Source organism: Vombatus ursinus, unplaced genomic scaffold (assembly GCF_900497805.2).
Source record: "Vombatus ursinus unplaced genomic scaffold, bare-nosed wombat genome assembly UNPS02007883.1, whole genome shotgun sequence".
Taxonomy (NCBI): Eukaryota; Metazoa; Chordata; class Mammalia; order Diprotodontia; family Vombatidae; genus Vombatus; species Vombatus ursinus.
In genome coordinates, this window is record NW_020947661.1 from 287,704 (window position 1) to 315,689 (window position 27,986).

At 36.4% G+C, this 27,986-nt stretch overlaps 2 protein-coding genes across 2 annotated transcripts; both read left to right on the plus strand.

Moving 5' to 3' along the window:
- Window positions 1-5,478: 5,478 nt before the first annotated feature.
- Window positions 5,479-6,408, plus strand: LOC114034098 (olfactory receptor 508-like; the record flags this gene model as incomplete). The annotated part of the gene is made up of 1 exon (XM_027849703.1): window positions 5,479-6,408. A coding segment is annotated over exon 1 (930 nt), but the record flags the coding sequence as incomplete, so codon positions are not given.
- Window positions 6,409-7,883: 1,475 nt separating this feature from the next.
- On the plus strand, window positions 7,884-18,899 carry LOC114034080 (olfactory receptor 508-like). The gene is made up of 3 exons (XM_027849686.1): window positions 7,884-7,928; window positions 16,384-17,309; window positions 18,848-18,899. Exons 1-3 carry the CDS (start codon window positions 7,884-7,886, stop codon window positions 18,897-18,899), a joined length of 1,023 nt encoding a protein of 340 aa, XP_027705487.1.
- Window positions 18,900-27,986: the final 9,087 nt, after the last annotated feature.

Here is a 27,986-nt window from a genome sequence, read left to right on the forward strand (position 1 = left end):
TATATATTTGTATGAAAATATTTATAGCAGCTTTGCTTGTGGTGAGCAAGAATTGTAAATTCAAGGGATGACCATCAATTGGGAATAGCTGAATAAATTGTGGTATATGATTGTGATGGAATACTATTGTGCTCTATGAAATGAGGAGCAGGATGCTTGTAGAAAAACCTAGGAAGACTTTAATGAACTGATGCAAAGTAAAGTAAGCAGAACCAGGAGACCATTGCACACCATAATGGCAATATTGAACAATGACCAACTGTGAATGACTTTGCTATTTTCAGCAATACAATGATGCTAGACAATTCTGAAGAACTTATGATGAAAAATGCTATTCACCTCCAGAGAAAGAACTGATGGAATCTGAATGCAGATTAAAGCATAGTTTTTTACTTTCTTTCTCATTCTCGGTTTTTTTGGTGTGCATTTTCTTTTGCACCATTGCTAATTTGTAAATGATTTGCATGGCTACATATATATTACCTATAACAAATTACTTGCCTTCTCAATCAGGGGAAAGGGAAAGATGGGAGAGAGAAAATGTGGAATTCAAAATTAAAATAAATTTTTAAAATTATTAACATGAAATCAAGAATAAATAGATTAGAAAAAATAAAAATTAGTTGTAATTTATGTAATTCTTTTACAATGAATGAGACAGTAGGGAAATATTACTAATGACTCAATAAGCCTATCTAATTTTAAATTAGGTTATTTCAATGTGAAGGTGAGCATAGATGAGAAGAGTGAAAAACATATTGGGAAACATGGCTCAAGAGTAAGAAATGAAAGAGTACAAAGGCTTATGATATAATTGTGAAGTTCATAGAACATGTGTCATGTAACAGAAAAAATACTACATCTGGAGTAGCACCTTTGGATCTGAGCAAGCCACTGAATGGCAATCTAAGCTTCAGATACAGTGCATCAACCAATTGAACAAGAAGAAAAGCCCCTAGAAAGCTCTAGCCCTAAGAATCCACCTTATTTTCTCTGAAAATTTGCAGATTTACTCACATGTCCTAGACTTTACCAACCTTTATATTTTTCTACTATCTGCTTAGGTTCTTGTCTATGGTTTTGGATATTCCAAGAACTCATAATTTGTCTGGCTCAAGGGTCCCTACATACTGGATTCTCCATCTTGATTTCCTCCTTAGCTTGATCCTCCCTCCAAAAAATTCACTCAAATAAAATTATATTTAATATACTGAAAGTAAAATACAAATATATCACTGAGGTCTAAAGCAGTTGAATACACATGCTCCAACTGGTGCTTTGGTGTTCTGTAACTGAATAAACTAACACATCTGAAATTTTTTATGAGGAAGTTCTTTCAAAAGTCTCTGTTTCAAAGACAGAAAGGATAAGACCATATCATCTTACCAAGCTTCAGAACTTCTTTTCCCTTTCATGACCAGGAATGAATGATCCTTATCTCCTGGCCCTCAGCTGACTCACAGCATATGTCAATTGTCCTACGGAAAATTTATGTGTCATATATCATACATGCTCTTATATTCCAGGGAAATGATATCAGGAGCCTTGAAATATTGTCTATACTGCTTTCACACATGGATGATTGCCCTTACTGTGAGTAGTAACTCTATTCCAGGATCTGTAATTTCTACTAAACTAAATTTCATAGATTGTATTTTCAGTCTCAGTTGTATATATGTGTAATTAGTATGGTTGGGGCCTGACTCAAACTGAATCAGGTGAGGTGATGAGGACCAGTTTTCATACTTGGTCAACATTATCAAAATCACAATTGCCATATTTTAATCCTAAAACATTTTTTGAGAGCTTCCATAGTGGATCATACTATGTTGCTATCCAATCTTGTTTTCAATTTTTTAAAAATCCTAGATAAACACAGACGAAGAAAAATAAATGAAGGCCTTTGAGAATTTAGAAAACTCAGACAACTCATCTGCATGTTTGTAATTTTCTCAATCCCAGTGGATTTCAAATGGCATTTTAATAATGTAGGCTACATTTGGAGTTAAGGTGCTCAAGGGCTTACATACCAAATGCTACTAGACTCAACATTAATATGGAGCTGCCATGCAAAGATAATTATTTGGAATCTCAAGTTATCACCTTCTTACATCAATAGGTACCACTGCTGTTCTTGGTTTGGCCATAACAACACTAAGATATAATTTTTGATTTGTATCTCATTTCAAAGGAGCCTATCTATTCTGATTTCAATTTTATATGGGACTTTAAAGTATCTCTCTGTTTCTCCGTCTCTCACTCTGTGTCTGTGTCTGTCTGTGTCACTCTTTAAGATTGACTCCTGATTTAAGTCTTCATGTTTCTGGTCCCTTGTAGTACCATATAAAGTCAAAGATTTGGAGGTAAGGTATATGCATGGAGCATTATTACAGCAAATTAATAAATAAAATTCTAAACTCCCACAGCTCATATTGTGTATCCTGAAACATCACTAAAAACAGTAAGTACCTGATAGAATATGATAAGAACACCTTCAGTAAAGATATCTGTGTATACATCAGTACATTTGTTTCAAGTATTACTTTTCCCCCACTTCTCAAATTGAGGCTTTGATAGGAGTAATTTCAGTGACATATTTGTTGATTGATATAGTGGAAAGAGAATTAAAATTGAAGTCAAGAGAGATGTCTGGGTCTTACTAGCTATGACTGTGATAACAGATAAATGACTGAACCTCAGTGAGCTTCATTTATCTCATAGATGAGATAAAAATATTTTTCTCCAAAAATTGTGAGAGGAAAGTAATATATGAAATTTAAATTGTGGCATTTAGTTCTTACAATTCCTGTAACCTGATTATTATGATTGTGTTACCAGTATAAATGAGACTTGAGGTTTTCAAAAATAAAATGTTGCCTTTCATTCAATTAATATTTTGATATGCCCACTGTGCACAGGGCCCCGTCCTAGTTACTGGGGATACAAAAAATGCAAAAGTCCTTAAACTCAGAGAGCTTACATTCTATTGGATACAAAGGGATAAAATATTTTCACAGACAAGTAAGTGCAAATGAGGAGGGACAGAACTTTAGAAACTAAGTTTCCTGTCAGAGGCGACCCAATAGCTGAGACATGAAGGAAGCTTGAGATTCTAAGCAAAGATGTGGTAGGACATTTCAAACATGGAGGATGTCCTGTCTAAAGGTACCTTGATAGGGATAGAATTCTGAATCTGGGGAAGAAGCAGTAGACCAGTTGTGCTGGAATATAGAGTACATGTCTGAGAGCAAAGTGAAATAAATCTGAAGAGGGAGGTTAGATTCAGATTATGCAGGACTCTAAATATCAAGTTGAAGAAGTTATTTTGTCCTCAGGGCAATAAAAGATCTGTTCAAGGCTTGAGCAAACAAGTGACATGGTCAACCATGTGCTTTAGGAAGACCATTTTTGTAGGTTTTTAGAGGACAATTTAGAGGAAGGAGAAGCTGGACTTCTAACTAGGGGGCTTCAGAGGGAGTACAAACCTGAGTTAGGGTGGTGGCTGTGAGTGTACCTAAGAAGAGATGTGATATATGTGGTTGATATCGAAGTGGCAAGATTTGACAACTGACAAATTGGGATGGAAAGATATAGAGAAGAGTAGAGATTAATTTCAGGATCTAAAGGTCAAGAATATGAAATGAACTAATGAAAAAACGTAAAGGAAGGAAGTTTCACAACATCAGATATTAAACTATAGTACAAGGCAGTAATTATCAAAACTATCTGGTAGAGGCTATGAATAGAAAAGTAGGTCACTGGAATAGAGTAGACATAGAATTTACATCAGCAAATAACTATATTAGCCTTCTGTTTGACAAATGTAAGGACTTAAGAATTGAGAATAAGAATTAATTACATTGTAAAACTTGTTAGGAAAACTGGAAAACAGTCTGGTAGAAATTGGGAATACACCAATATCTTACACAATTTACCAAGATAAGAAGTGTTATAATGACATTCTTTCTGAGTATCTTGATATTTTATACTCTTTCTTACTGTAATTAGAAGAGAAGAAAAATGAGTTCAGAGTTGAGAGTAATAAGAACATTCCAGGAAAGAGTAATATTTAAGATAATTTCTTTTATTTGGAACTTGCAAAGCATCAAGAAATGCAAACATTTCAAGGTAGTTCAGTTTTTAAAGGAAAAATTATACATATGTATATGTATGTATGTGTATATATATGGATGTGTATGTATATATATATGTATATATATAATTCCAGTTGTACCTCCCTTGTGTCTTTTTTTTTCATTTTGGAATGCAAATGTTGTTGTTCCTTCCCTCCCTTGTTTTCTATCACTACTCACTTAGCTACCTCTCCTGACTCAGTAGAAGCCGTCCCTTGTAAGTGATATGTATAGTCAAAGAACACAAATCAACAGACTCCCCATGTCTGAGAATGCAGGTGTCATTCTGTACCTCTAGTCCATCACCTCTCTGCCAAGAAGTGATAGGTATTACTTTCTCATTATTCTTTTCAGGAAGTGATTTGTCACTATTTTGGTCCAAGTTCTCAGGTCTTTGAAAGTAGTTTCCTCTCTCACGATTGTTATAGTCATCACATAAATTGCTCTTCAAGATCTGCTGAGTTCACTCTGCATCAGTTAATAAAAGCATTTCCATATTACTCCAAAGCAGTCATAGCCATCACTTCTTATGGCACCTAAAATTGTCACTAATTTCCTACATTACAGTTTGCTCAGCTATTCTGCAATTGAAGGATGCAACAAATAAACAGAATAGGGTTATAGCAGGGTGAGCAAGTGCTTCCCATTGTTTTACATAGAAACAGCAGAGGTTCCCATGGGAAATTTCCCATAGTCCTTCAGGCTAGCAATATCTAGTCTAATGATAACCTTTTGCAGTAATACCGAGTTGTAGGAGCAAAATACCATGAGAAGACTTAGAATCCAGATTCCCCATTCCTTCTCTTTGTGCTTTTGGGGCACAAGGATCATCTTTGAAACTAGGACTTTCCTCATAGTCAATTAGCATGAGGCAGATAACATCTTCATCTGTGAAAAGTGGTCCTTTGAGACATCAGGAATCACAAAGCAGACTCAGTTTCTTTGCAAGGGGTTAACAATGGTAGTTGGTTGGCTGAACAGCATTTACACATTTGGATATAGTCTGCACATATCATAGAAAGGTTCCTATGTTGGGAATTCAGCTATTTTCTATACCCTTATGGGTTTTTTCACTTGTTAAAATGGAAAAATTGGCAAATTATAGAGTATTGTTAGTTCACAGGAAAAAATTTGGCAGAAACAATTTTATTCATCTCTACTTTGCTTATAGGCACCCTTCCAAGGTGCATTGGAGCAAAGTATTGGAGTAAGATAATAGAAAGAGCATGTAAGAGATGGCCAGTGAACGTTTCCTGAGTACACCAATAGACATATCCAAATCTTAGTCCTCTATTTAATTTTAATCTCCTTTTCTTCTGCTTAATAGGCACCCCTTCCAAGACAGATGTCTGACAATAATTGCACTGCTGTGACAGAGTTCATAATTTTAGGGTTAACAGATGATCCAACCCTTCGTGTCATCCTTTTTGTGATATTTGTAGGTGTCTATTCTGTCACCTTACTTGGTAACCTTACCATAATCATATTGATCAGAAATAGCTCCCAACTTCACACTCCAATGTACCTTTTCCTCAGCCACTTGGCTTTTGTGGATATGGGATATTCCTCATCTGTCACACCTGTTATGCTCAAGAACTTCCTTATGGACAAAATCACAATCCCTCTGGAAGGCTGTGTGGCCCAAATGTCTTCTGGAGGCACCTTTGGTACAGCTGAGTGCTTCCTGTTGGCTGTGATGGCCTATGATCGCTATGTGGCCATCTGTAGACCCCTACTCTACTCTACCAACATGTCTACTAGGCTCTGCACTCTTTTGCTCATCATATCCTACCTAGGTGGCTGTGTAAATACTTGGATTGCTACTGGTTGCTTATTGAACCGGTCCTTCTGTGGACCCAATAAGATAAATCACTTTTTCTGTGATTATTCACCACTTTTAAAGCTTTCCTACTCTGAAGATAATTTTTCTGAAATTCTTCCTGCTGCCTGTACTGGGTTAGTGATTGTGATCACAGTGTTAATTATCCTAATATCTTATGTATACATCCTCTTCTCTGTCCTGAAGATAAGGTCCACTGAGGGGAGATCCAAAGCATTCTCAACTTGTACCTCCCACCTCACAGTAGTCACTCTGTTCTATAGGACCATTACATTCATATATGTGATGCCTAAGTCCAGGTATACTACGGATGAGAATAAAGTGGTGTCTGTTTTCTACATTGTAATGATACCCATGTTGAATCCCCTGATCTACAGTCTAAGAAACAATGAAGTAAAAGGGGCCCTGAGAAAATTCATGAGTAAGAAATATCTTTTTTTCATTAATTCAACTCAATAAATATTATTAAGTACATACTATGTCCCGGACACTGTGATAGGTTTAGGGACATAACAACAGAAATGAAAATGTCTTTTTTTCATAAAGATCTAATCTTTTAATATATATAATGGTTAAAATTGAGTGACACAAATTAATGGGTTTTAGAAAAATATATTTTCATTTTGGTGGGTTAAATTTATGAATTTAAAGGTTGATTGCAAAGGTCTGAAAATACATGTGATGTTCTGCAAACATGGACCTCCCACCTCTGCAAAGGAGTATGGATACGTATCTTCTCACTGCTCCTTTGGAACCATGATTGTTTTTTGGAATTTTATAATACTCATTGTCTATTGATTTGTCGGGATTGTTCTTTCCATTTACATTGCTATAGTCACGGTGCTGTGTTCTTGGCTTTTCTATCATTACTCTGTAACAAATCATGTAAATATTTTCTATTTTTCTGTATTAATCATGTTTGTTGGGTTTTTACAACACAATAATTTTCCTTTATGTTGAAGGCATTCTGGAAAGATGGTGGAGTAGGTCAGAAATTTCCAGGCTCTTGAGCTTTTCTCCAGAAACGGACAGAAAATTGCCATGAAATGGATGTAGAGCAGCAAAAGTATAGAAGGGTAAAAGAGCTGTCCTCCTAAAGACAACTTGAGGGGACCTCAGAAAAGACAGGATCTCCAGGCTCTGAGGTTTGGCCTGAGTGAAGCATAGTCACCTCTAGGCTCACTGTGCTCAATCAACTAACAATAGGCCATGGAACAACTAGGTCAGGAAGCAGACTAGGCCTCAGGAAATTTCAGCTGACTAACTTTTACCTCATAGCCTCGGGGACTTTCACCTCATGAACTTTTACCTCATAAACTTTCATCTAAGGAACAGCAAATTGTTGAATATGGGAAGACTTGAAGGACTCCCTTTCTCTGGTTGTTTCCAGATGCTAGGCCTAGGAGTGCTGAACAGAAGTGATCCCAGGCCGTGGCTATAGATGAAAAGGAGTGAGCACATGCTCAGCAAGTGCAGTGCCAGTACCTTAGAGAACAAAAACATTTTTAGCACAGCATGACTGGGGTCACTAACTATACCTTATGGGAGGAGAAGAGTCCCTGAGGTTGAGCCTCTGAACAGAATTCTGAAAATAACAGTAGAGAAGACCTGAGCCCTAAGACAACATTATCCACAATTTAGGATTAAAACTTGATTATAATAATAAGCTGCTAAAAATAAAATAAAATAAAATAAAAATAAAAATGAATAAGCAAAGGAAAAAGAACCCAACCATAGATAGCTACTTTGGTGTAAAAGAAGATCTGTGTTCATATTCAACAGTGTTAAAAGGAACAATTATGTCATAAAAATGAGGTGTGAAAGGAAGAACTAATACAGAAGAAGCAGGTGGGAATGGAGGGCTAGTAACATTGGAATCATACTCTCATGTGGGTTGAAGGGGGAGCAACATGTACAGCTGCAGGAGCGTAGAAGTCTTCCGAACTTGTAGAGAGGTGAGAAAACTGGAGTAAAGGGTAGAGAAGGAATTTTTAGAAGGATATATAAGTTAAGATTTAGGAGGATGGGGGGAGAAGATAAGGAAGGAAATTTTGTAGAGGTATTTGGATTTAAGATTAAGAAAGCGATGGGGGAGAAGATAAGGAAGGAACTCTTAGAGGAGTGGGTAAAATAAGGAATAAGAGGGTAAGAGGAGAAGATAAGGTAACAGGGATTGGGCAAAAAAGAGAAGCTGAGAAGGAAAATAGTGAGTAAAAATAAAATGGAGGGAAATTCACAAATAGTAATTACAACTTTAAATGTGAATAAGATAAAGTTGCCCATAAAATGGAAATGGATAGCAGAATTGATTAAAAACAGAATTCAACAATATGTTCACAAGAAATACATTTAAGAATAAGAGATACACACAGAGCTAAAATGGAGGGTTGGAGTAGAATATATTATGCTTCAGATGATGCAAAAAAGGTAGGGATAGCAAAGAACTTTATCAAATCTATAAGAATATGAGCCATTCCCCAATGGTCAAAGTATACAAATAGGCTGTTTTCCAATTAAGTAATCAAAACAATTTATAGACATATCAAAAATGCTTTAAATCATCATTGATTAGAGAAATGCAAATCAAAACAACCTTGAGATATCTTTTTATACCTACCAGATCAGCTAAAATGACTGAAGAGGAAAGCAACAAATGTTGGAAGGGATGTGGAAAAATTGGGACACTGATACGTTGTTGATGGAATTGTGAACTAATCCAACCATTTTGGAGAGCAATTTGGAATTAAGCTCAAAGAATTATTAAACAGTCTATACACTTTGACCCAGCAATATCGCTACTAGGTCTATTTCCAAAGATGATTAAGGGAAAAGGAAAAGAACCTATATGTTCTAAAGTGTTTATAGCAGCTCTCTCCATGATGGCAAAGAATAGAAATTGAAAAGATGTCTATCAATTGGTGAATGGCTGAACAAGTTGTGGTATATGATTATGATATAATGGTACTGTGCTCTAAGAGATTATGAGCTCAGTGATCTTAGAAAAATATGGAAAGACTTGCACAAAATAATGAAGAGTGAAATGAGCAGAACCAAGGGAACATTATATACATTAACAGAAATATTATTTTAAGAATGACTTTGAGTGAATAAGTCACTTTGACTATTATAAATACCCAAATTAACTATAAAGGACACATGAAGAAAGATGCTATCTGCATCTAGAAAAATAACTGATAAATAGAAATATGTACAGAATAATTTTACATACATACTTACATACATATATATACATACATATACATATGTATATATATATACCCATTGGTGTCTAATGGTAGCCATATCTGGGGGGAGGGAAGAAAAAAAGTAAAAAAAAGAAGAAAAATGACAGGATAACTTTATTGAATATTTAAAAGGAATGACAAGTTGTACTAATAGATTTGCAGTTTCATGTGAAATCATCTTTTTTATTTTACCTGTTATGGAAATGCTTGTTTTTTTAATAAATTAAAAATAAAATAAATAAAAAATATTCCATTATGTTCATGTGACGTAATTTGTTCAGCCTTTCCTTAATCACTAGCCATCTGCTTTGTTTCTAGTTCTTTACTACTACAAAATTGATGCTATAAATATTTTGGTGTATATGGGGAATTTCCTTTTATGAATAACTACCTTTGTGGCACAATACACCTGAAAAAAAATGTCTTCTTTCTCCTATTGGATAGCTCTCTGGGAAGGATGAGGAGAGAGAGATGTTAGAAGAAATTTAGATCATGAAAAATAAAAGAAATCAATAAAGAATCATTTAAAAAAGAAAAATTTCTTCAACCTGGCTACTTCCTACCTTTACAATCTTACACTTTACTCCCATTCATGCAATTGTACAATCCAGCTACCAGACTCTCTGCCTTTCAACACACATGACACTCCATCTTCTGTGTCTTTACACTGATTGTCTCACAAGCCTGAAATGCTTCGCTTCCTCACCTCTTCCACCTAGTTTCCTGAGATTTCCTCAAGACAACTCAATGCCCACTTTCTTCAAGAAGTCTTTCCTGACTTAACTTCCTCTCTAAGATGACCTCCCATCTATTTGGCCTATAATTTGTATGTACCTGGTTATTTACATGGTGTCTCTCCAAATGGAATGTGAGCTCCTGAAAAGCAGGGACTATTTTATTTTTGTTTTTGTTGTTTTTATTTTTCTTTGATTACAAATAATAGCATAGATCCTGGCATATACTAGGCCTTTAAAATCCTTGTTGACTGACCACCACTCCTCCAGCTATTCTCCAGATTTTCAATATTTTGCTAAAATGAAGCCAGGCCTGAACATGATCTGGTCTGATCAAGGCAGAATCCAGGCAAATTATCAGCTTCCTGATTTTTGATCCTATTCTTCTCTTAATGCAGCCTAAATTTCTATTAGGTCTACTACCTGACATGGTGCACTCTGCAAAAATGATTACCTTTCCCATTGCTTTGTAATTTTAATTTTTTCAAACTAGTTTAACACTTGACTTTGATTGTAGTTCTGCATTGTCTATTCTGTACTGTAGTTCTACTCTCTCTAACCTTTTACTCAATATGATATTATTTGGGAAATCACTTCTTTGTATAATCTGATCATAGTCACCTCACAGAATAATTTGAAATCTGACCATTTGTCTCTTTCTCTTTTTTCTTCATAATTTCCCTTTACATTATTGTGCAGTTCATACATTGTCTTGGGGGTACTTATCCAACCTCACACACACATTCATGAGTCAGGACCCAAAGAGCAAGGCTGCCCTCACATGTGGACTCCAGTATCCAAACCTCTGGCATTTGACTCTTCTTACCTTTTGAAACTCACATGGTCTCAGCCTTCTCTAACAGTCCTTTCACCTAAGAAAAAGTCATAATAGACACAACAAAGTAGGAGCAATCACAGGGCCAAGTGCGCATGGATTCATAGCAACCTGGGTGGAGAGATGAGGCCACTGACTCAGTGTCTGGAATGTTGGCAATTTTGCTAGTTGGAGGCTTGGAGAAACAGTGACTGAACTTACAACTTTTCATCTAAAAAACCCTTTAAAGCTGAAAAAGAAGGAACCATACAGACCTTTGGGGACAACAAATCATACTATAGTCTTAAAATGATTTAATTTTTGTTACAAACATTGCAAAGAGATGGTGAGTGGAGTTTTAGGAGCATAAACTGAAACATTTTGAGGAGCAAGAGCAGTACTGTTCTCCCTATGGTTCCAGATAAGGCAAGTGAGCAGGTGGAATGGAGTATGATGGAGGTATGTATGGTGGCAAGGTAGCTCTTGAGGAGATGGCCAGGCAATGATGTGAGGAATATCTGGAGCTGGTTTGGCCTGATATAGTGGAAGAACTGAGGCACTTACTATTTTATACTCAAATGGAAACCCTTACTAGGAAAAATATTAATGTTGAGTAAAGTTTATTATAATTTTGTTAACTTGAATGTTGAGTTCAGTTTTCTTTGAAAACTTCCGTAAAACTTTTTTAAAAACTTTTTTATGTTGCATGGTGAAAGTTCAACAACTTTTCTCTAACTTGTGAAAACAAATGCTGAATGGACTATGTTCTTACCAGTGAACTCAATCCACAACAAGTATTCAAAATGATTATTAGCACCTGTATTGAGGATACTGCCCACCAAGATATAAGTTACATTCCACAGTCATTAAATATATTTCATCCTTAGGCTAATTATGAGAAAATACTCACTGAAGGCTTTCCTTCCAATTTACTGTAACATATTTCTAAATCTGCAGAGGCAGTTGAGTATATGACAAGGCTGAGTTGCCACTCTTCATTATGGTACACAAAATGGATAATTTTTATCACACAAAATTAATTTTTTGCATAAAAATACCCAATGCAGCCAAGATTAGAAGGAAAAGCAAAAAACGAAAAAAAATTTAAAGCAAATTTCTCTGATGAAGGCCCCATTTTTCAAATATATAGAAAACTTAATCAAATTTGTAAGTGTGAGTCAGTCCCCAGTTGATAAATGGTCCAAGGATATGATCAGGCAGCTTTCAGAGGAAGAAATCAAAGCTATCTAGAGTCACATGAAAAAAATGCTCTAAATCACAATTGGTTAGAGAAATGCAAATTAAACCAATTCTGAGGTACCACTTCATAGCTATAAGACTGAATATTATGAAAGAAAAGAAAAAATGACAATGTTGGAGGGAATGTGGGAAAATTGGAACACTAATGTTGTGAAGTGATCCAAACATTCTGGATAGCAATGTAGAACTATACCAAAGGAGTATCAAACTGCATACCCATTGATTCAACAATACCACTATTAGGTCTATACCCCAAAGAAATCAAAGAAAAAAAGAAAGGACCAATACCAAGCTCCAAAACCTCTTTTCCCTTCCATGACCACAGAGTGAATAATCCATATCTCCTTATCTCTGGCTGTCAGCTGACTCACAGAATATGTCAACTGTCTTATGGCAAATCTCTGGCATATATCATAAATATATATTATACTCCAGAGAAATTTTATCAGGAACCTTGAAAAGATTGTGAATACTGTCTTTGCACATGGATGATTATCCTCACTGTGAATAGTACCTCTGATCCAGGATCTGCAGTTTCTGCTAAACTTAGTTTCATAGATGGTGTTTTCAACCTCAATTGTGCATATGTGTAATCAGTATGGGTCATAGCCTGACCAAAATGAACCTGGTGAAGTTATGGGGACCAGTTTTCATATCTAGTCAACATGGTCACATCCACAATTGCCACATGGTGATCACAGAACAATTTTTGAGAGCTTCCATGACAGATCATACTGGTTTGGCTATGTTGCTATCCAATCTTGTTTTTCACTTTTTCAAAATCCTGGATAAACATAGACAAAGGAAAATAAAAGAAGGCCTTTGAGAATTTAGAGAATTTCTCACACAACTCATCTGTGTGTTTGTAATTTTCTCAATCCCAGTAGATTTCAAAAGGCATTTTTAATGATATAGGCTATATTGAGAATTAAGGTGCTCAAGGGGTTATAACTCAATGCTGCTAAACTCAGCATAAATACAGTGCTGCCATGCAAAGATAATAATTTGGAATCTAAAGTTATCATCTTCTTGCATAAGTAGGTACCACTGCTGTTCTTGATTTAGCTATAAAAATACTTAGATATAATTTTTGATTTGTAGCTCATTTCAAGGGGGGCCTGTCTATTCCTCTAGCCATGCCAGACTTTGTATTGATTTCAATTTTACAATTATAACATCTCTCTGTCTCTGGTTCTTTTTCCTTCTCTATCTCTGTCTCTCCAACTCTTTGTCTGTGTGTCTATGTCTGTCTGTCTGTCTTTGTCTCTGTCTTTCTGTCTGTCTCTTCTCTCTGGGTCTCTGTTTCTGTGTTTCTGTACATGTGTCTTTGTCTCTTATTATCTCTATCTCTGATTGTCTCTGTCTCTCTGTCTCTTTCTTTCTGTCTCTCTGTCTCTATCTCTCTGTGTCTCTTTATCTCTCTCTCTCTCTCATTCATTCATTCATTCATTCCTGATTTGGGTCTTCATGTTTCTGGTCCTTTGTAGTGCCATATAAATTCAAAGATTTCGAATTGAACTATGTGCATGGAGCATTATTACAACATGATAGTAAGTAAATTCTGATCTACCACAGGTTATATCATATATCTTGAAACCTCACTACAAACAGTAAGTACCTGAAAGAATATGGTTAGGTAAGGAAACAGATCAAGATCTCTGTGTATAGATAGGTACAATTGTTTCATGGATCACTTTTCCCTCACATTGAGGCTTTGGGGGGAGGAGTTTCACTGATATATTTTTTGACTGATTTGGTTAAAAGAGAATTAGACGCACAAAGGAGAGCTGGGTCTTACTGGCTATGAGTGTGATTGTGGGTAAGTGACTGAACTTCGGTGATCCTTAGTCATCTCATCTACAGGATAAGAATAACAATATTTTCCTCCAAAAATTGCGGAAGGAAAATAATTTATGAAATTTAAATTGTGGCTTTCAGTTATTAGTATTCCTGTTTTCTGATTATTATGATTATGTTACCAAAATAAATGAAGCTAGAGATTTCAAAAGTGAGAGGTTGCCTTCCATTCAACTTATATTTTGATGTGCCCACTATGCACAGGGCCCTGTCCTAGGTATGCAGTTACAAAGAAAAAAATGCAAAACACTTCATAATCTTAAGGAGTTTGCATTCTATTAGAGAGGAAGGGAGGAAATACTTAAACAGATAAGTAAATATAAAATGAGGAGGGTAAAAGTTTTAGAAACTAGGCTTCCTATAATTAGTGATTCACTAGCTGAGACACAAAGGAAACTTGAGATTCTAAGAAGAAGAGATGAGGTAGTGCCTTTCCAACATGAAGGATGGTCTGTACAGATAGACAGAGAAAGAGGAAGAATTTTGAGTCTGAGGAACAGACAGTAGGTCATGTGGGCTGAAATTTAGAGTACATGCCTGAGAATAAAGTGAAATAAATCTGAAGAGGGAGCCTGGATTCAGATTGAGCAGGACTCTAAATATCAAGCTGAAAAATTGTTATTTTGTCCCCAAGGCAATAAGGGATCTGTTCAAGGCTTGAGTGCAAGTGATATGGTCAGCCATGTGCTTTAGAAAGACAGCTCTGAGACCATTTGTAGGAAGAAGGGAAGGAGCTCATAGATAAAAAGATTAAAGAGAAATTTTTCAATGGGAAAATTGGGGTTGAAATAGGAGGGATGGTATCAATGGAATAAGTAAAGGGATTGACCCTGGAGTCCACAGATACAGCCTTTATTTTGGGGTGCAAAGTCCTCTATTGAGAGGGAAGGGCTAAGGAGGCATTGAAAAATTCACTCAGTACTGTACAAATTACTGTCTATTTAAGGCATCCTTTTTTCTAGTGTTTACAAAGAAAGAGTTGGACCATAGACCTCAACAGAAGTGTTATAATGAGGTTCTTTCTGAGCAGGACAGTATCTTAATAGTTTATATTCTTTCTTACTGGGACTAGAAGAGAAGAAAAATGAGTTCAGAGTTGGGAGTCATAAGAATATTCCAGGAAAGAGTAATATTTAAGATAATTTCTTTTATTTGGAACTTACAAAGCATCAACAAATGCAAACATTTCAAGGTAGTTTATTTTTTAAAAGGAAAAATATGCATATGTGTGTATACATATACATATCTGTATATGTGTATCTATACAATTCAAGCTGTACTTCCTTTTTGTCTTGTTTTTGCATTTTGAAATACAAATGTTGCTGTTCTTTCCCTCCCTCCTTGTCTATCACTACCCACTTAGCTACCTTTCCTGACTCAGTAGAAGCCCTCCCTTGTAAATGATATGTATAGTCAAAGAACACAAATCAACAGATTCACCATGTCTGAGAATGCAGGTGTCATTCTGTACCTCTAGTCCATCACCCCTCTGCCAAGAAGTGATAGGTATTATTTTCTCATTATCCTTTTCAAGACGTGATTTGTCACTATTTTGGTCCAAGTTCTCAAATCTTTCAAAGCAGTTTCATCTCTCATGATTATTGTGGTTGTCACATAAATTGTTCTTCAAGATCTGCTGAATTCAATCTGCATCAGTTAATAAAAGCATTTCCATATTACTCCAAAGCAGTCTTATCCATCACTTCTTATGGCACCTAAAATTGCCACTAATTTCCTATACCACAGTTTGCCCAGCTATCTGCAATTGAAGGATGCAACAGGTAAACAGGGTAGGGTTATAGCAGGGTGAGCAAGTACTTCCCATTGTTTTATGTAGAAACAGCAGAGGTTCCCATGGGAAATTTCCCGTAGTCCTTCAGGCTAGCATCATCTAGCCTAAAGAAAGCCCTTTGCAGTAATACCAAATTCTAGGAGCAAAATGCAATGAGAACACTTAGAATCCAGATTCCCCAATCCTTCTGTCATGTGATTTTAGAGTACAAGGATCATCTTGGAAACTAGGAATTTCCTCATATTCAATTAGCATGATGTGGATAACATTTTCAGATGTGGAAAATGATCCTATGAGAGATCAGGAATCACAAAGCAGACTCAGTTTCTTTGGAAGGGATAAACAATGGGGGTTAGTTGGCAGAATACCATTTACATGTTTGGATATAGTCTCTGCATATATTGAAGGAATGTTCCTATTTTGGGAATTCAAATATCCTCTATACTCTTATGGGTTTTTTCCACCTGTTAAAAAGACAAATTTGGCAAATTATATTGTTAACTTATAGGGAAAAATTTGGAGGAAACAATTTTATTCATTTCTGCTTTGCTTGTGGGCACCCTGCTGAGGTGCCTTGGAATAAAATATTGAAGTAAGATAATAGAATGAGCATGGAAGAGATGGTCAGTAAATGTGTCCAGAATACATCGATAGAAATATCCAAATCTTAGTCCTCTATTTAATTTTAATCTCCTTTACTTCTAATAGGCTCTTTTCCCAAGACAGGTGTCTGGCAATAATTGCACTGCTGTGACAGAATTCATTATTTTGGGGCTAACAGATGATCCAACCCTTCGTGTCATCCTCTTTGTGATATTTCTGGGTGTCTATGCTGTCACTTTAATTGGCAACCTTAGCATAATCTTATTGATCAGAAATAGTGTCCAACTTCACACTCCAATGTACCTTTTCCTCAGTCACTTGGCTTTTGTAGACACTGCATATTCTTCAACTGTCACACCTGTTATGCTCAAGAACTTCCTTGTGGACAAAATCACAATCCCTCTGGAAGGCTGTGTGGCTCAGATGTTCTGTGGAGGCACCTTTGGGATGGCTGAGTGCTTCCTGTTGGCTGTGATGGCCTATGATCGCTATGTGGCCATCTGTAGACCCCTACTCTACTCCACCAACATGTCTACTAGGCTCTGCACTCTTTTACTCATCACATCCTACCTAGGTGGCTGTGTAAATACTTGGATTGTTACTTGTTGCTTATTAAATCGGTACTTCTGTGGACCCAACGAGATCAATCACTTTTTTTGTGATTATTCACCACTTTTGAAGCTTTCCTACTCCCAAGATAATCTTGCTGATATTCTTCCCGCTGCCTCTACTGGGCTAGTGATTGTGATCACAGTGTTAACTATCCTGATCTCTTATATATACATTCTCTTCTCTGTCCTGAAGATAAGTTCCACTGAAGGGAGATCCAAAGCATTCTCAACTTGTACCTCTCACCTCACAGCAGTCACTTTGTTCTATGGCACCATTACATTCATTTATGTGTTGCCTAAGTCCAGCTACTCAACAGATGAGAATAAAGTGGTGTCTGTTTTCTACATTGTAATTATCCCCATGTTGAACCCTGTGATCTACAGTCTAAGGAACAATGAAGTAAAAGGGGCCCTGAGAAAATTCATGAGTAGGAAACATCTTTTTTTCATGAATTCAACTGAATAAATATTATTAAGTACATCCTATGTCCCAGGTACTGTATATGTTTGGGGATACAAGGACAAAAATAAAACTTTTATTTTAACAAGGATCTAATATTTTAACATATATAATGGTTATGATTAAGTGATGCAAATTAATGGGCTTTTGAAAAGGTATATTTTCAGGTTGATGGGTTCAATTTGGGAATTTAAAGGTTGATTGCAAAAGTTTGGAAATACATGTGATGTTCTACAATCATGGATTTCCCGCCTCTGCAAAGGAGTATGGAGACGTGTCTTCTCACTACTCCTTTGGAACCATAATTGTTTTTTGGAATTTTATAATACTCATTATCTATTGATTTGTGGGGTTGTTCTTTCCATTTATGTAGCTATAAACACTGTTTGTGCTGTGTTCTTGGCTTTGCTATCATTATTCTGTAACAGATCATGCAAATATTTCCTATTTTTCTGTATTAATCATATTTGTTGTTTTTTTTTTACAGCACATTAATATTCCATTACATTGGTGTGCCACAACTTGTTTAGCCTTTCCTCAATCACTGGCCATCTACTTTGTTTCTAGTTCTTTGCTACCACAAAAGTGGTGTTATAAATATTTTGGTCTATGCAGGGAATTTCCTTTCATCAATGACTACATTTGTGGCCTAATACACTTAAAAAAATGTATCTTTTTTCCTACGGGACAGCTCTTCAATAGGGGTGAGGAAGGAGAGATATTAAAAAAACTTTGTTCATGAAAAGCAAAAGATAACAATAAAGAATCATTTATAAAACAAAAATCTCCATAACATGACCCCTTTCTACTTTTTCAGCCTTACACTTTAATCCCATCCATGCCTTGTCCAATCTAGTTAGGCTGGACTATTTGCCTTTCCCCACACATGATACTCCATCTTCTGTGTCTTTATATTGCCTATCTCACAGGCCTGAGATACTTTGCTGCCCCATCTCTGCCACTTAGCTTTCTTCAAGACAGTTCAATGCCCACTTTCTGCAAGAAGTACCTTCCTGTCTAAGATGATCTTCCCTCAACTTTGTCTCTGATGTGTATGCACATGGTTATTTACATGATGTCTCTCACAGCAGAATGTGAGTTCCTAAAAAGCAGGGACTGATTTTTGCTTTTCTTTATATTCTAAGTTATAGTATAGAGCCTGGCATATAGTAAGCACTTAGAATTCTTGTTGACTGCCCACCAACTTGGCTACCCACCTCTAGATGCTCTCCAGATTTTCAATATTTTGCTGAAATGAGGAAGACATACCCAAACATGGTTTTCCATATAAACTTCCAGATTCTGGATCCTATGCTTCTCTTCATTCAGCCTAAATTTCTATTAGTGCTACTGGCTATGATGCACTCTGCAAAAATGATTACCTTTTCCATTGCTTTGTAATCTTTATTTTTTTCAAACACTAGTTTAATATTTAACTTTGATTATAATTCTGCATTGTCTATTCTGTGATGTAGTTCTACCTTTTCCCCAATATGACATCATATGGGAAAAATTCCTTTTTTGCATATCTGATCACAATCACATCATAAAATAATTTTAAATCTGATAGTGTTAGCCTTTCTTAATCTTTTTTCTTCACATTTTCCCTTTATTTTATTGCGCAATTAATATAGGCTCTTGGGATACTTATCCCAACTCACATAAACACTAATGAGTCAGAGCTCACAGACCAAGGTTCCTGCCCTCATGGTTCCAGGTTTAATTTTAAAGGATAGAGCAATTTTTCCTAATTCTGTCAGCTTGAACCCCTGTCCCCATTTCAGTGTTTTTGCCTAACATCAGTCTATAGTACCAGTTACTATCTCCCCAAATTCATTATGGTGTTTAGTTTTCCAATGTTATTTAACCAATCATCATCAATTAACTTTACAAGAAGATATAGAACAACCAAAAGTTATAAACACATGCCAGTAGACCATTAGCATGCCCTCCCCTTTATGAATCCCGTCTCTGGGAGAGCAGGCTCAAATATAAAGCCACTACAAAGCAGTGACTCTACCAACTTCACTTCCAAATGTAGCATAGTCAATGCATAGTATTTTCCTTGCTTGTAAGAACTGGCATCTTGACTGTGAAATCAAGGGTTCTGGTCTCTTCGTGGTAGTGCTCTCCTGGTGGTGTAGAATTGGTTGCCCAGAGACTCTAGTATAGACTCCGGTATCCAAACTTCTGGTAGATTGGTCTTCTGACCTTTTGAAACTCACATGGTCTCAACATTGTCTAACTGTCCTTTCACCAATGAACAAGTCATAATAGATGCAACAAATGCAGAATGAGGCTAACAATTTTGCACAGCTCTGCCTCACTTAAATCTAACTCGTGTACAAGTCAAGCCATCCCCCTCCTGATGTCATGGCCCTCTTTGAGAATGAAGGATGAACAACAACAACAATGCAGGAAATCCAAGTCCAATTCCTCCTTCTAGCATGGTGGGATTCCTGGGTGCTCAAAAGATAAAAGCTTGAAATACAATACTGGCAAAAGACCATATCTGCATTTTGAGAACCTGCCTAGCTAAGTACAAAGAAGTTTATCACCAGTAGACTGACCACCTGGGATAAAGACTGGCTGTCACAACCCATGAAGCAAAGAAAAATGTGAAGCAGCATCTCTGGGAGGGGTTGTATGTAGAAGGTAAAATGATTCAGCTAGGCTGCAGCAGGAGGTAAAGGATTAGTATTCTTAATCTATTCCTGTCTGTTCCTCACCTTTCTAATGTGGACACTGAGTCTTTTTCAGCTACACCCCTCCTCCTATCACCAAATGAGTCTTTCTTTTTTGTCCCCACCCTTGGGTCTACTCTTGGAGACTGGGGTTGTTTGTGAGCATGGGCAGAAAGGGGAAGACAATGTGCCCTACTGTGTAAGCTGGTTGGTTCTTTCACCAGACAGAAATTGTTGTTGGGCTCACCTTTTGCCTAAGGGCAACAATTAGATTCATGCTTTTACCCCATTTTGGGAAATTATAGAGTAAAAATCAATGTGATCTTCTTTATTAATCTCAGAGTTCTGGGGTATGAAGAGTCTGACACTTTTCAACACAATATTTTCTCTGTCATTTTTTCTGGGTAACCTGCCACTGCCCCTCTCTCTTACATCCCATTTCCAATAAGGAAACATACATGAACCAGAAATTGCTGTGATCAACCATACTTTTAGCTGATGCCATATTGCAATGCTAATTGAAGAAAAATATAAACAAATCAGATGAAACAAGAAAACTTCTGAGTAAACACAAGCATTCCTAGCTAGGGAGAGAGAGCTGAAGATCTGGTAAGTCAATGATTTCATTTGTCCTGAGTGGAAGGGTAACAATGATTAGTTTTACCAGACAAGATTTCCAGGCTGCTTTCCCTGTCAAAATGGATGGCACTCTAGTTGCTGTTCAAATGCTACCACCATACCTGCTCCAGTCCCTCTTGAAATTCTTGTGCATTGGGGCTAAGTCCACTCTCTTATTTGTGCACAACTTCTCACAGAATTTTTCTACGGGAAGGGGAAGGGTCAATTGAGTAAACCATGTGGAGGTCCAGGAGTAGAGGAGTGAATTCAGTATCTAGCTTTTGAGGAGGGACCTTCAGGATGCAGTCTAGCACTATCTAAGTCTCAGACTGATCCAATTGCTATGCCATATTTGGATGTGAACTTGGTAGGGAAGAATGCTATGTAGAAATTATAGCAAGTCTGAGCCCACTCACCCCAGGGACAGAGGTGCTTTAGAAGATAGTGTGTTCCTCCTCTAGGGATTGGGGAGTGGTGAATATTGGTACTTTTGTATTTGTTATATCTTCAGAGTAAACATCCCTGTGTAAGACCTTATTGATATTATTTGGAGAAATGGAACTAAGGCAGTAATCACTGTAAGCTAACAGTAGAGAAACACATTGCAATGGAGGCTTCAGCATATAGAATTAGATAAAAAAACATTGCCATAACCACTCAGTTGTACCTTAGAAAGCTGAGGGGAAGAGTTAGTTGGCATATCTGTGAAACAATAAAGCCAGACCATGCCTGTGTATAAATATTATCTTAACTATTATTACTCTAAATGTAATGGAATGCTTGTCCAGTGATCAACTAATCATGTCATGTATTTTTGCTATGAATCAAACCAAAAAACACGAGGAAGTTATAGCTAAATGGAAGATGATTCTGAAGGTTTTTTTTGGACAGATAAGAAGTAAGTTGGTAGAGCTGCTATTACCTTTACCCAAAGATAATGAGAAACATTTCATGAGACTTTCTTTTCATTTTATATTGTAGAACTTGTTAAAAATAATTTGCAAAAAGACCACCATGAAAATGACTGTAGCTTATGTGTCAACATCTTTTAAAGAACAAGACAGTAGAGAACTATTACATATGAATCCATATGACTATCTCATTTAAAATTAGATTATTTCATTGAGAATAGCAGAGAAGAGTGAAAAATGTTTTGGAAAATATGGTTCAAGAGGAAGCAATGAAAGAGTACAAGGACTGGTGATATAATTGTCTGGTTCAAGGGTGGGAAACCCGTGGCCTTGAAGCCACATGTTGTCTGGTGGTCTGGTTCATAGAACACGGTCATATAATAGCTAAGAGGCTGCACCAGGAGTAGTGCCTTTGGATATTATGTCTCAGCAAGTCACTAATGGCAAACTAAGCTTCAGATGCACAACATCATTCAATTGAACATGTATAAAAGCCCCTGGAGAGCTCCAGCCCTGAGAATCCACCTTATTTTTCTGAAAATGTGTAGATTGTACTCCCATCTCCTAGATCTTCCCAATATTTATATTTCCCTAGTGTCTTCCTGGGTTCCTGTCTATGGCTTTAGATATTCCAATAACTCTCAACTTGCCTGGCTAGAGTCTCCACCTATTAGATCCTCCATATTGATATCCTCCTTGACTTGACCCTCCCTCCAAAAAAATAATTCAAGTAAAATTATATTTAATATACTGAAAGCAAACTAAAAATATAGTGTTGAGGTTTAAAGTAGTTGATTGCCCAAACTCCAACTTGTCCTGTGGTGTTCTGTTAATACGTTTGCAGGTCTTTTTTAAGGAAGTCCTTTCAAGCTGCTCTGCTTCAAACACAGAGGGAACAAGACCCAATCATCTCATCAAACTCAAGAACCTCCTGTCCCTTTTCATGACCAGGGAGTGAATGATCCTTAGCTTCTGAGCCTCAGTTGACTCACAGCATCTGGCAACTATCCTATAGAAAATCTCCATGTCATAAATGCTGTTCTAGGCCAGGGAAATTTTATCAGGAGCCTTAAAAAGATTAATACTGCCTTCACATATGAATGATTGTCCTCACTGTGAATAGTACGTCTGTTCTAGGATGTGCAATTTCTATTAAACTGAATTTTGTAGATGGTCTTTTCAACCTCAGTTTTGTATATGTGCAATCAGTGTGTATTATGGAGTGACCAAAATGGATCTGTTGAGGTGATAAGGACAAATTTTCATATTTAATAAACACTGCGATAATCACAATTTCCTCATGTTGATCCCAGAACAATTTTTTAGAAATCCTATGGCAGATCAAACTAATTTGGCTATATTTCTATCCAATCTTGTTTTTTACTTTTAAAAATTTTGTATAACCGTACACAAAGAAAAAATAAATGAAGGCCTCTGAGAATTTTGAGAACTTAAAAACTTCTTCTGTGTGTTTGTAATTTACTTGATCCCAGTGGCATTTTAATGATGTAAGTTACATTTGGTGCTAGGATTCTCAAAGGCTTATATCCCAAATGCTATTGTCTTCTTCTAGTTATCTTCTTCTGGCATCAGTAGGTACCACTGCTGTCCTTGGTTTTCCTATAAAAATACTAAGATCTTTTTGATTTTATATCTCATTTTTGATTTTTGATATATAGCTCATTTAGGGAGGCCTGTCCTTTCCTTTTGCCATGTCAGACTTTATACTGTTTTCAGTTTTACATGAGGCTTTAATGCATTTCTCTCTCTCTTTCTTAGATCCATTTGTGATTTGGGTCATCAAATTTCTGGTTTCTTACAGTGCTATATAAAGGCAAAGATTTGGAAGTAAACTATATGTATGGGTAATTATTACAGCATGTTAGTAAGTAAATTGTGATTGACCACAGGTCAGATCACATATCTTGAAATCTCACTAAAAATAGTAAGTACCTGATAGGACCTGGTTAGGTAAAGATACCTTAGGTAAAGATCTCTGTGTGTACATGGGTGCATTTATTTCATGTACACTTTTCTCCCACTTTTTGGATTGAGGGTTTAGGGGGAAGAACTCAGCTGATATATTTGTTATTTGATGGGGTGGAAAAAGAATTGGACTTGAAGTCAGCAGAGCTGGATTTGAATCCCACATCTGAGTCTTACTGTCTCTTCCTGTCATTGTAGGTAAGTGACTGCACCTCTGTGATCCTCAGTTACCTCAACTGTAAAATGAGAATAACAATATTTCCCTCTAAAAATTATGGGAGGAAAATAATTTATGAAACTTAAATTGTAGTATTGAGTTATTAGAATTCCTGTTATCAAATTATTGTGATGTTATCAATAAAAATGAAACTTGAGGTTTTCAAAAATAAGTTGTTGTCTTCCATTCAACTAATATTTTTCTGTGCCCACTATGCACAAGGATTTGTCCTAGGTACTGAGGATGCAAAGAAAAAAATGCAAAACAGTTCTTAATGTCAGGGAGCTTACATTCTAGTGAAGAAGAAGGGATAAAAGAGTTACACAGATAAATAAATACAAGATAGGTTGAAGAGGTAGAGTTTTGGAAACTAGGCTTCCTGTAAGTGGTGACCCACTAGTTGAGAAATAAAAGAAGCCTTAGATTCTAAGAAGCAGAGATGAAGTAGTTCATTTCAAGGGTGAAGGATGGCCTGTGCAGAGGGACAGAGATGGGAGTTGAATTCTGAGTCTTGGGAAGAGAAAATAGGCCAGTGGGGCTGCAACATAGAGTATATGCATGAGAGTAAAGTGAAATAAATCTGAAGAGGGAGACTGGATTCAGATTGTGCATGACCCTAAATACCAACTGAGGAATTATTATTCTGTTCTTAAGGCAGTAAGAGATCTGTTCAAAGCTGTAGCAAGCAAGTGACATGGTCAGTCATTTGCTTTAGGAAGATATTTTTGTAGGTTTTTAGAAGATGGTTTACAGGAAGGAGAGGTTGGACTTCTAATTAAGAGGCTTTTGTAATAGTGAAAATGAGAAGAGATATAAACCTAAGTAAGGGAAGTGGCTTTATGAGTGGACATAAGAGGAAATGTGAGATATGTATGTATGTGTATGTGTATATACACATACTATATATATGTATATATACACACACATACACACAGCATATGTGTGTGTACATATACATATACATATATGATATAGAAGTGGCAAGATTTGGCAATTTTCTGGTTGGGATAGGGAAAATGGAGAGAAAAGTAGAGATTTATTCCAGGATTGCAAACTGGAGTACCTAGAAGGATGATGGGGCACAGAACAGAAATAAGAAATTATGGAGATAAATGGTTTTAAAATTGAAGGTTAGGGATAAGATGAGTTCTCTTTTGCACTTGCAGAGTTTGAAATGCCTTTGGGACATCTAGGTACAAATGTCCAAATATTGTCAATGTGTGGATTGGAATTTAGAGGTGGATAGATAGATAGATAGATAGACAGATAGATAGATAGATAGATTTGATGGTCATCTAAAAGGAGGTGCTAATGGGATTTGTGGAAGCTAATGAGCTCATTAAGAATATATAGAAGGTATAGAAAAAGGACCTGGGGAGATCCAGGAGGCACATATATAACTAGGAGGCAGTGCAGGGATCAAAATCTGCCAAAGGAGGCTGAGAAGAAAAGGTCAGACAAGTAGCAGGAATTCTAGTACCATTAGAATGAGTGTCATGAAAACTCATGAGGAGAAAATAACCATGGAGAGTAGGTGGTCCACATTGTCATATGCTCACTAGAGATCAAGAATCAATCAATCAGCATGATTTATTAAGTACCTACTATTCTTCAGGCACTTTACTAGGTGCTCATAATGCAAATAGAGCAGCTAGGTGACAAAGTGGATAGAGTGCTTGGCCTGGAGTCAGGGCGACTCATCTTTCTAAGTTCAAATCTGGTCTCTGATGCTTACTAGGTGTGATACTGGGCAAGTCACTTAACACTGCCTCTAACTAGTTCCTCTTTTATAAAATGAACTGGATAAGGAATGGCAAAACACTTTAGTGTCTTTGTTAAGAAAAGCCCAAAAAGGGTCACAAAGAGTTGGACAAGACAAAATGACTAAACAACAAAAAAATGATACAAATACAAAGTTTGAAACAATCCCTACCCTCTAGGAATTTAAATGAAGATAAAAAAATTGGGATTTATAAATTAAGAAATTATTCACAACTTCTTAGAGAATACTTCCAGTGGACTGATGGGATCAGAAACCAGATTAGAATGGGTTACCAAGTAAGTAGGAGGAGAGGAAGTGAACTTAATAAGGGTAGATTTCCACCCCCTGAGAGCTGATTGGGAAAGGTGAGATAAAGTATGATAACTTGAAAGAATTCCAGGGTCAAACGAATGTTTTTAAAGGATTTGGCAGATCTGTGACCATTTTTAGGAAGAAAGAAAGAAGCATATAGAAAAAAAATATTAAAAATTAAAGGAGAGTTTTCAATGGGGAAAGTTTAGAGTTGAAATAGGAGGGATGGGATCAATGAAACAAGTAGAGGTGTTGGCCTTGGAGAAAAGGACTATCTCTTTTTTTCAGAGATTTTTCCAAAGACAATAGGGGATGATATTGAGAAGTTTGAGATGTAAAAAAAAATGAAAGAAAAGGGAGCCCACAGGGACAGCCTTTCTTTTGTCAGAAAAGCAGGATGCAAAATCCTCTCTTGAGAGGAATGGGTGAATCGGGAGGTGTTGGAAAATTGACTCAACACTCTACAAATTTTTGTTGAGTTAAGGCCTCCTCTTTTCATGTGTTCACAAAGAAAGAGCTGGACCATAGATCCCAAAAGGGATGTTATAGTCAGCTTCTTCCTGAGCTGAACACTATCTCAATATTTTATGTTCTTTCTTACTGGACTTAGAAGTGAAGAAAAAGGAATTTAGAGTAATAAAAACATTCTCAGAAAAATTAATATTTAAGATGATTAATTTGGAATTTATAAAGCATTAACAAATGCAAACATTTCAAGATAGCTTGGCAAGTAAAAGAAATATAATGTATGTACATATTAAGTTGTACTTCCCTGTTGTCTTTCATGCATTTTGAAAATGTTTTGTTAGGGGCAGCTAGGTGGTGCAATGGATAGAGCACTGGCCCTGAAGTTAGGAGGACCTGAGTTCAAATCTGGCCTCAGACCAAGCACTTGACACTTACTAGCTGTGTGACCCTGGGCAAGTCACTGAACATCAATTGCCAAAAAATTTTTAAAAAGAAAATGTTTTGTTGTTGCTTTTTGCCTTTCCCCATGTCTAGGACTACCCACTGAGCTACTTTTCCTGGCTCACAGTGGAAGCCTTCCCTTGTAAAAGACGTGTATATAGTAAAGGCATACAAATCAACAGATCAGCCATGTCTGAGAATGCATGTCTTATTTTGTAACTCTCTGCCAAAAAAGTGGTAGTTAATTTTTCCACATTAGTCTTTTGAAGATATGATTCATCACTGTTTTCATCCAAGTTATAAGGTCTTTCAAAGTTGTTTCCCCTCTCGTGATTCTGTGGTCATCACATATGTTTTTCTTCTAGCTCTACTGAGTTCACTCTGCATCAGTTAATAAAAATGTTTCCACATTACTCTAAAATAGTCATATTCATCACTTCTTATGGCACAATAATTTTTTACTAAATTCCTATACCACAATTTGCTCAGCTTTTCTGCAATTGAAGGATGCAATGTGTAAACAATATATGGTTACAACAGGGTAAGCAAGTGCTTTCTATTATTTTATCTACAAAGAGCAGAGGTTCCCCGGGGAAATTTCCGATAGGCCTTCAGGCTGGGAATATCTAGCCTATTGTTATCCCTTTATAGTAATATCAAATTTTAAGAGCAAAATACAATGAGAAGACATAGAATCCAGACTCCCCATTCCTTCTTTTTTGTGATCTTAGAGCTCAAGAATCATCTTGGAAACCAAAACTTTCTTCATAGTCGATTAGCATGAGGTGGATAACATCTTCCAGTGTGGAAAATTGTTCTGTGAGAGGTGAGGGATCACAAAACAGACTATTTCTTTGGAAGAGATTAACAATGGTGGTTAGTTTGCAAAAGAGCATTTACATATTTGGATATGTTCTTTGCATATAATTAAGAAAGATCTCTTTGTTGGGAATTCAACCATCCTCTATACTCTAATGAGCTTTTTAACACTGTTAAAATGGCAAAATTGGTAAATCATAGAGTATTATAGATTAACAGGAAAAAATTGGAGAAAACAAATTTATTCATCTCTGCTTTGCTTATGGGCACTCTACCATGGTGCATTAGAGCAAAGTATTGGAAGTGGCAGGTAGAAGGTGGCCAGGGAATGTTTCCTGAATACATCAATAGACATTTCCAAAGCTCAATCCTGTATTCTATTTTAATCACCTTTTCTTCTGTCTAACAGGTACTCTTTC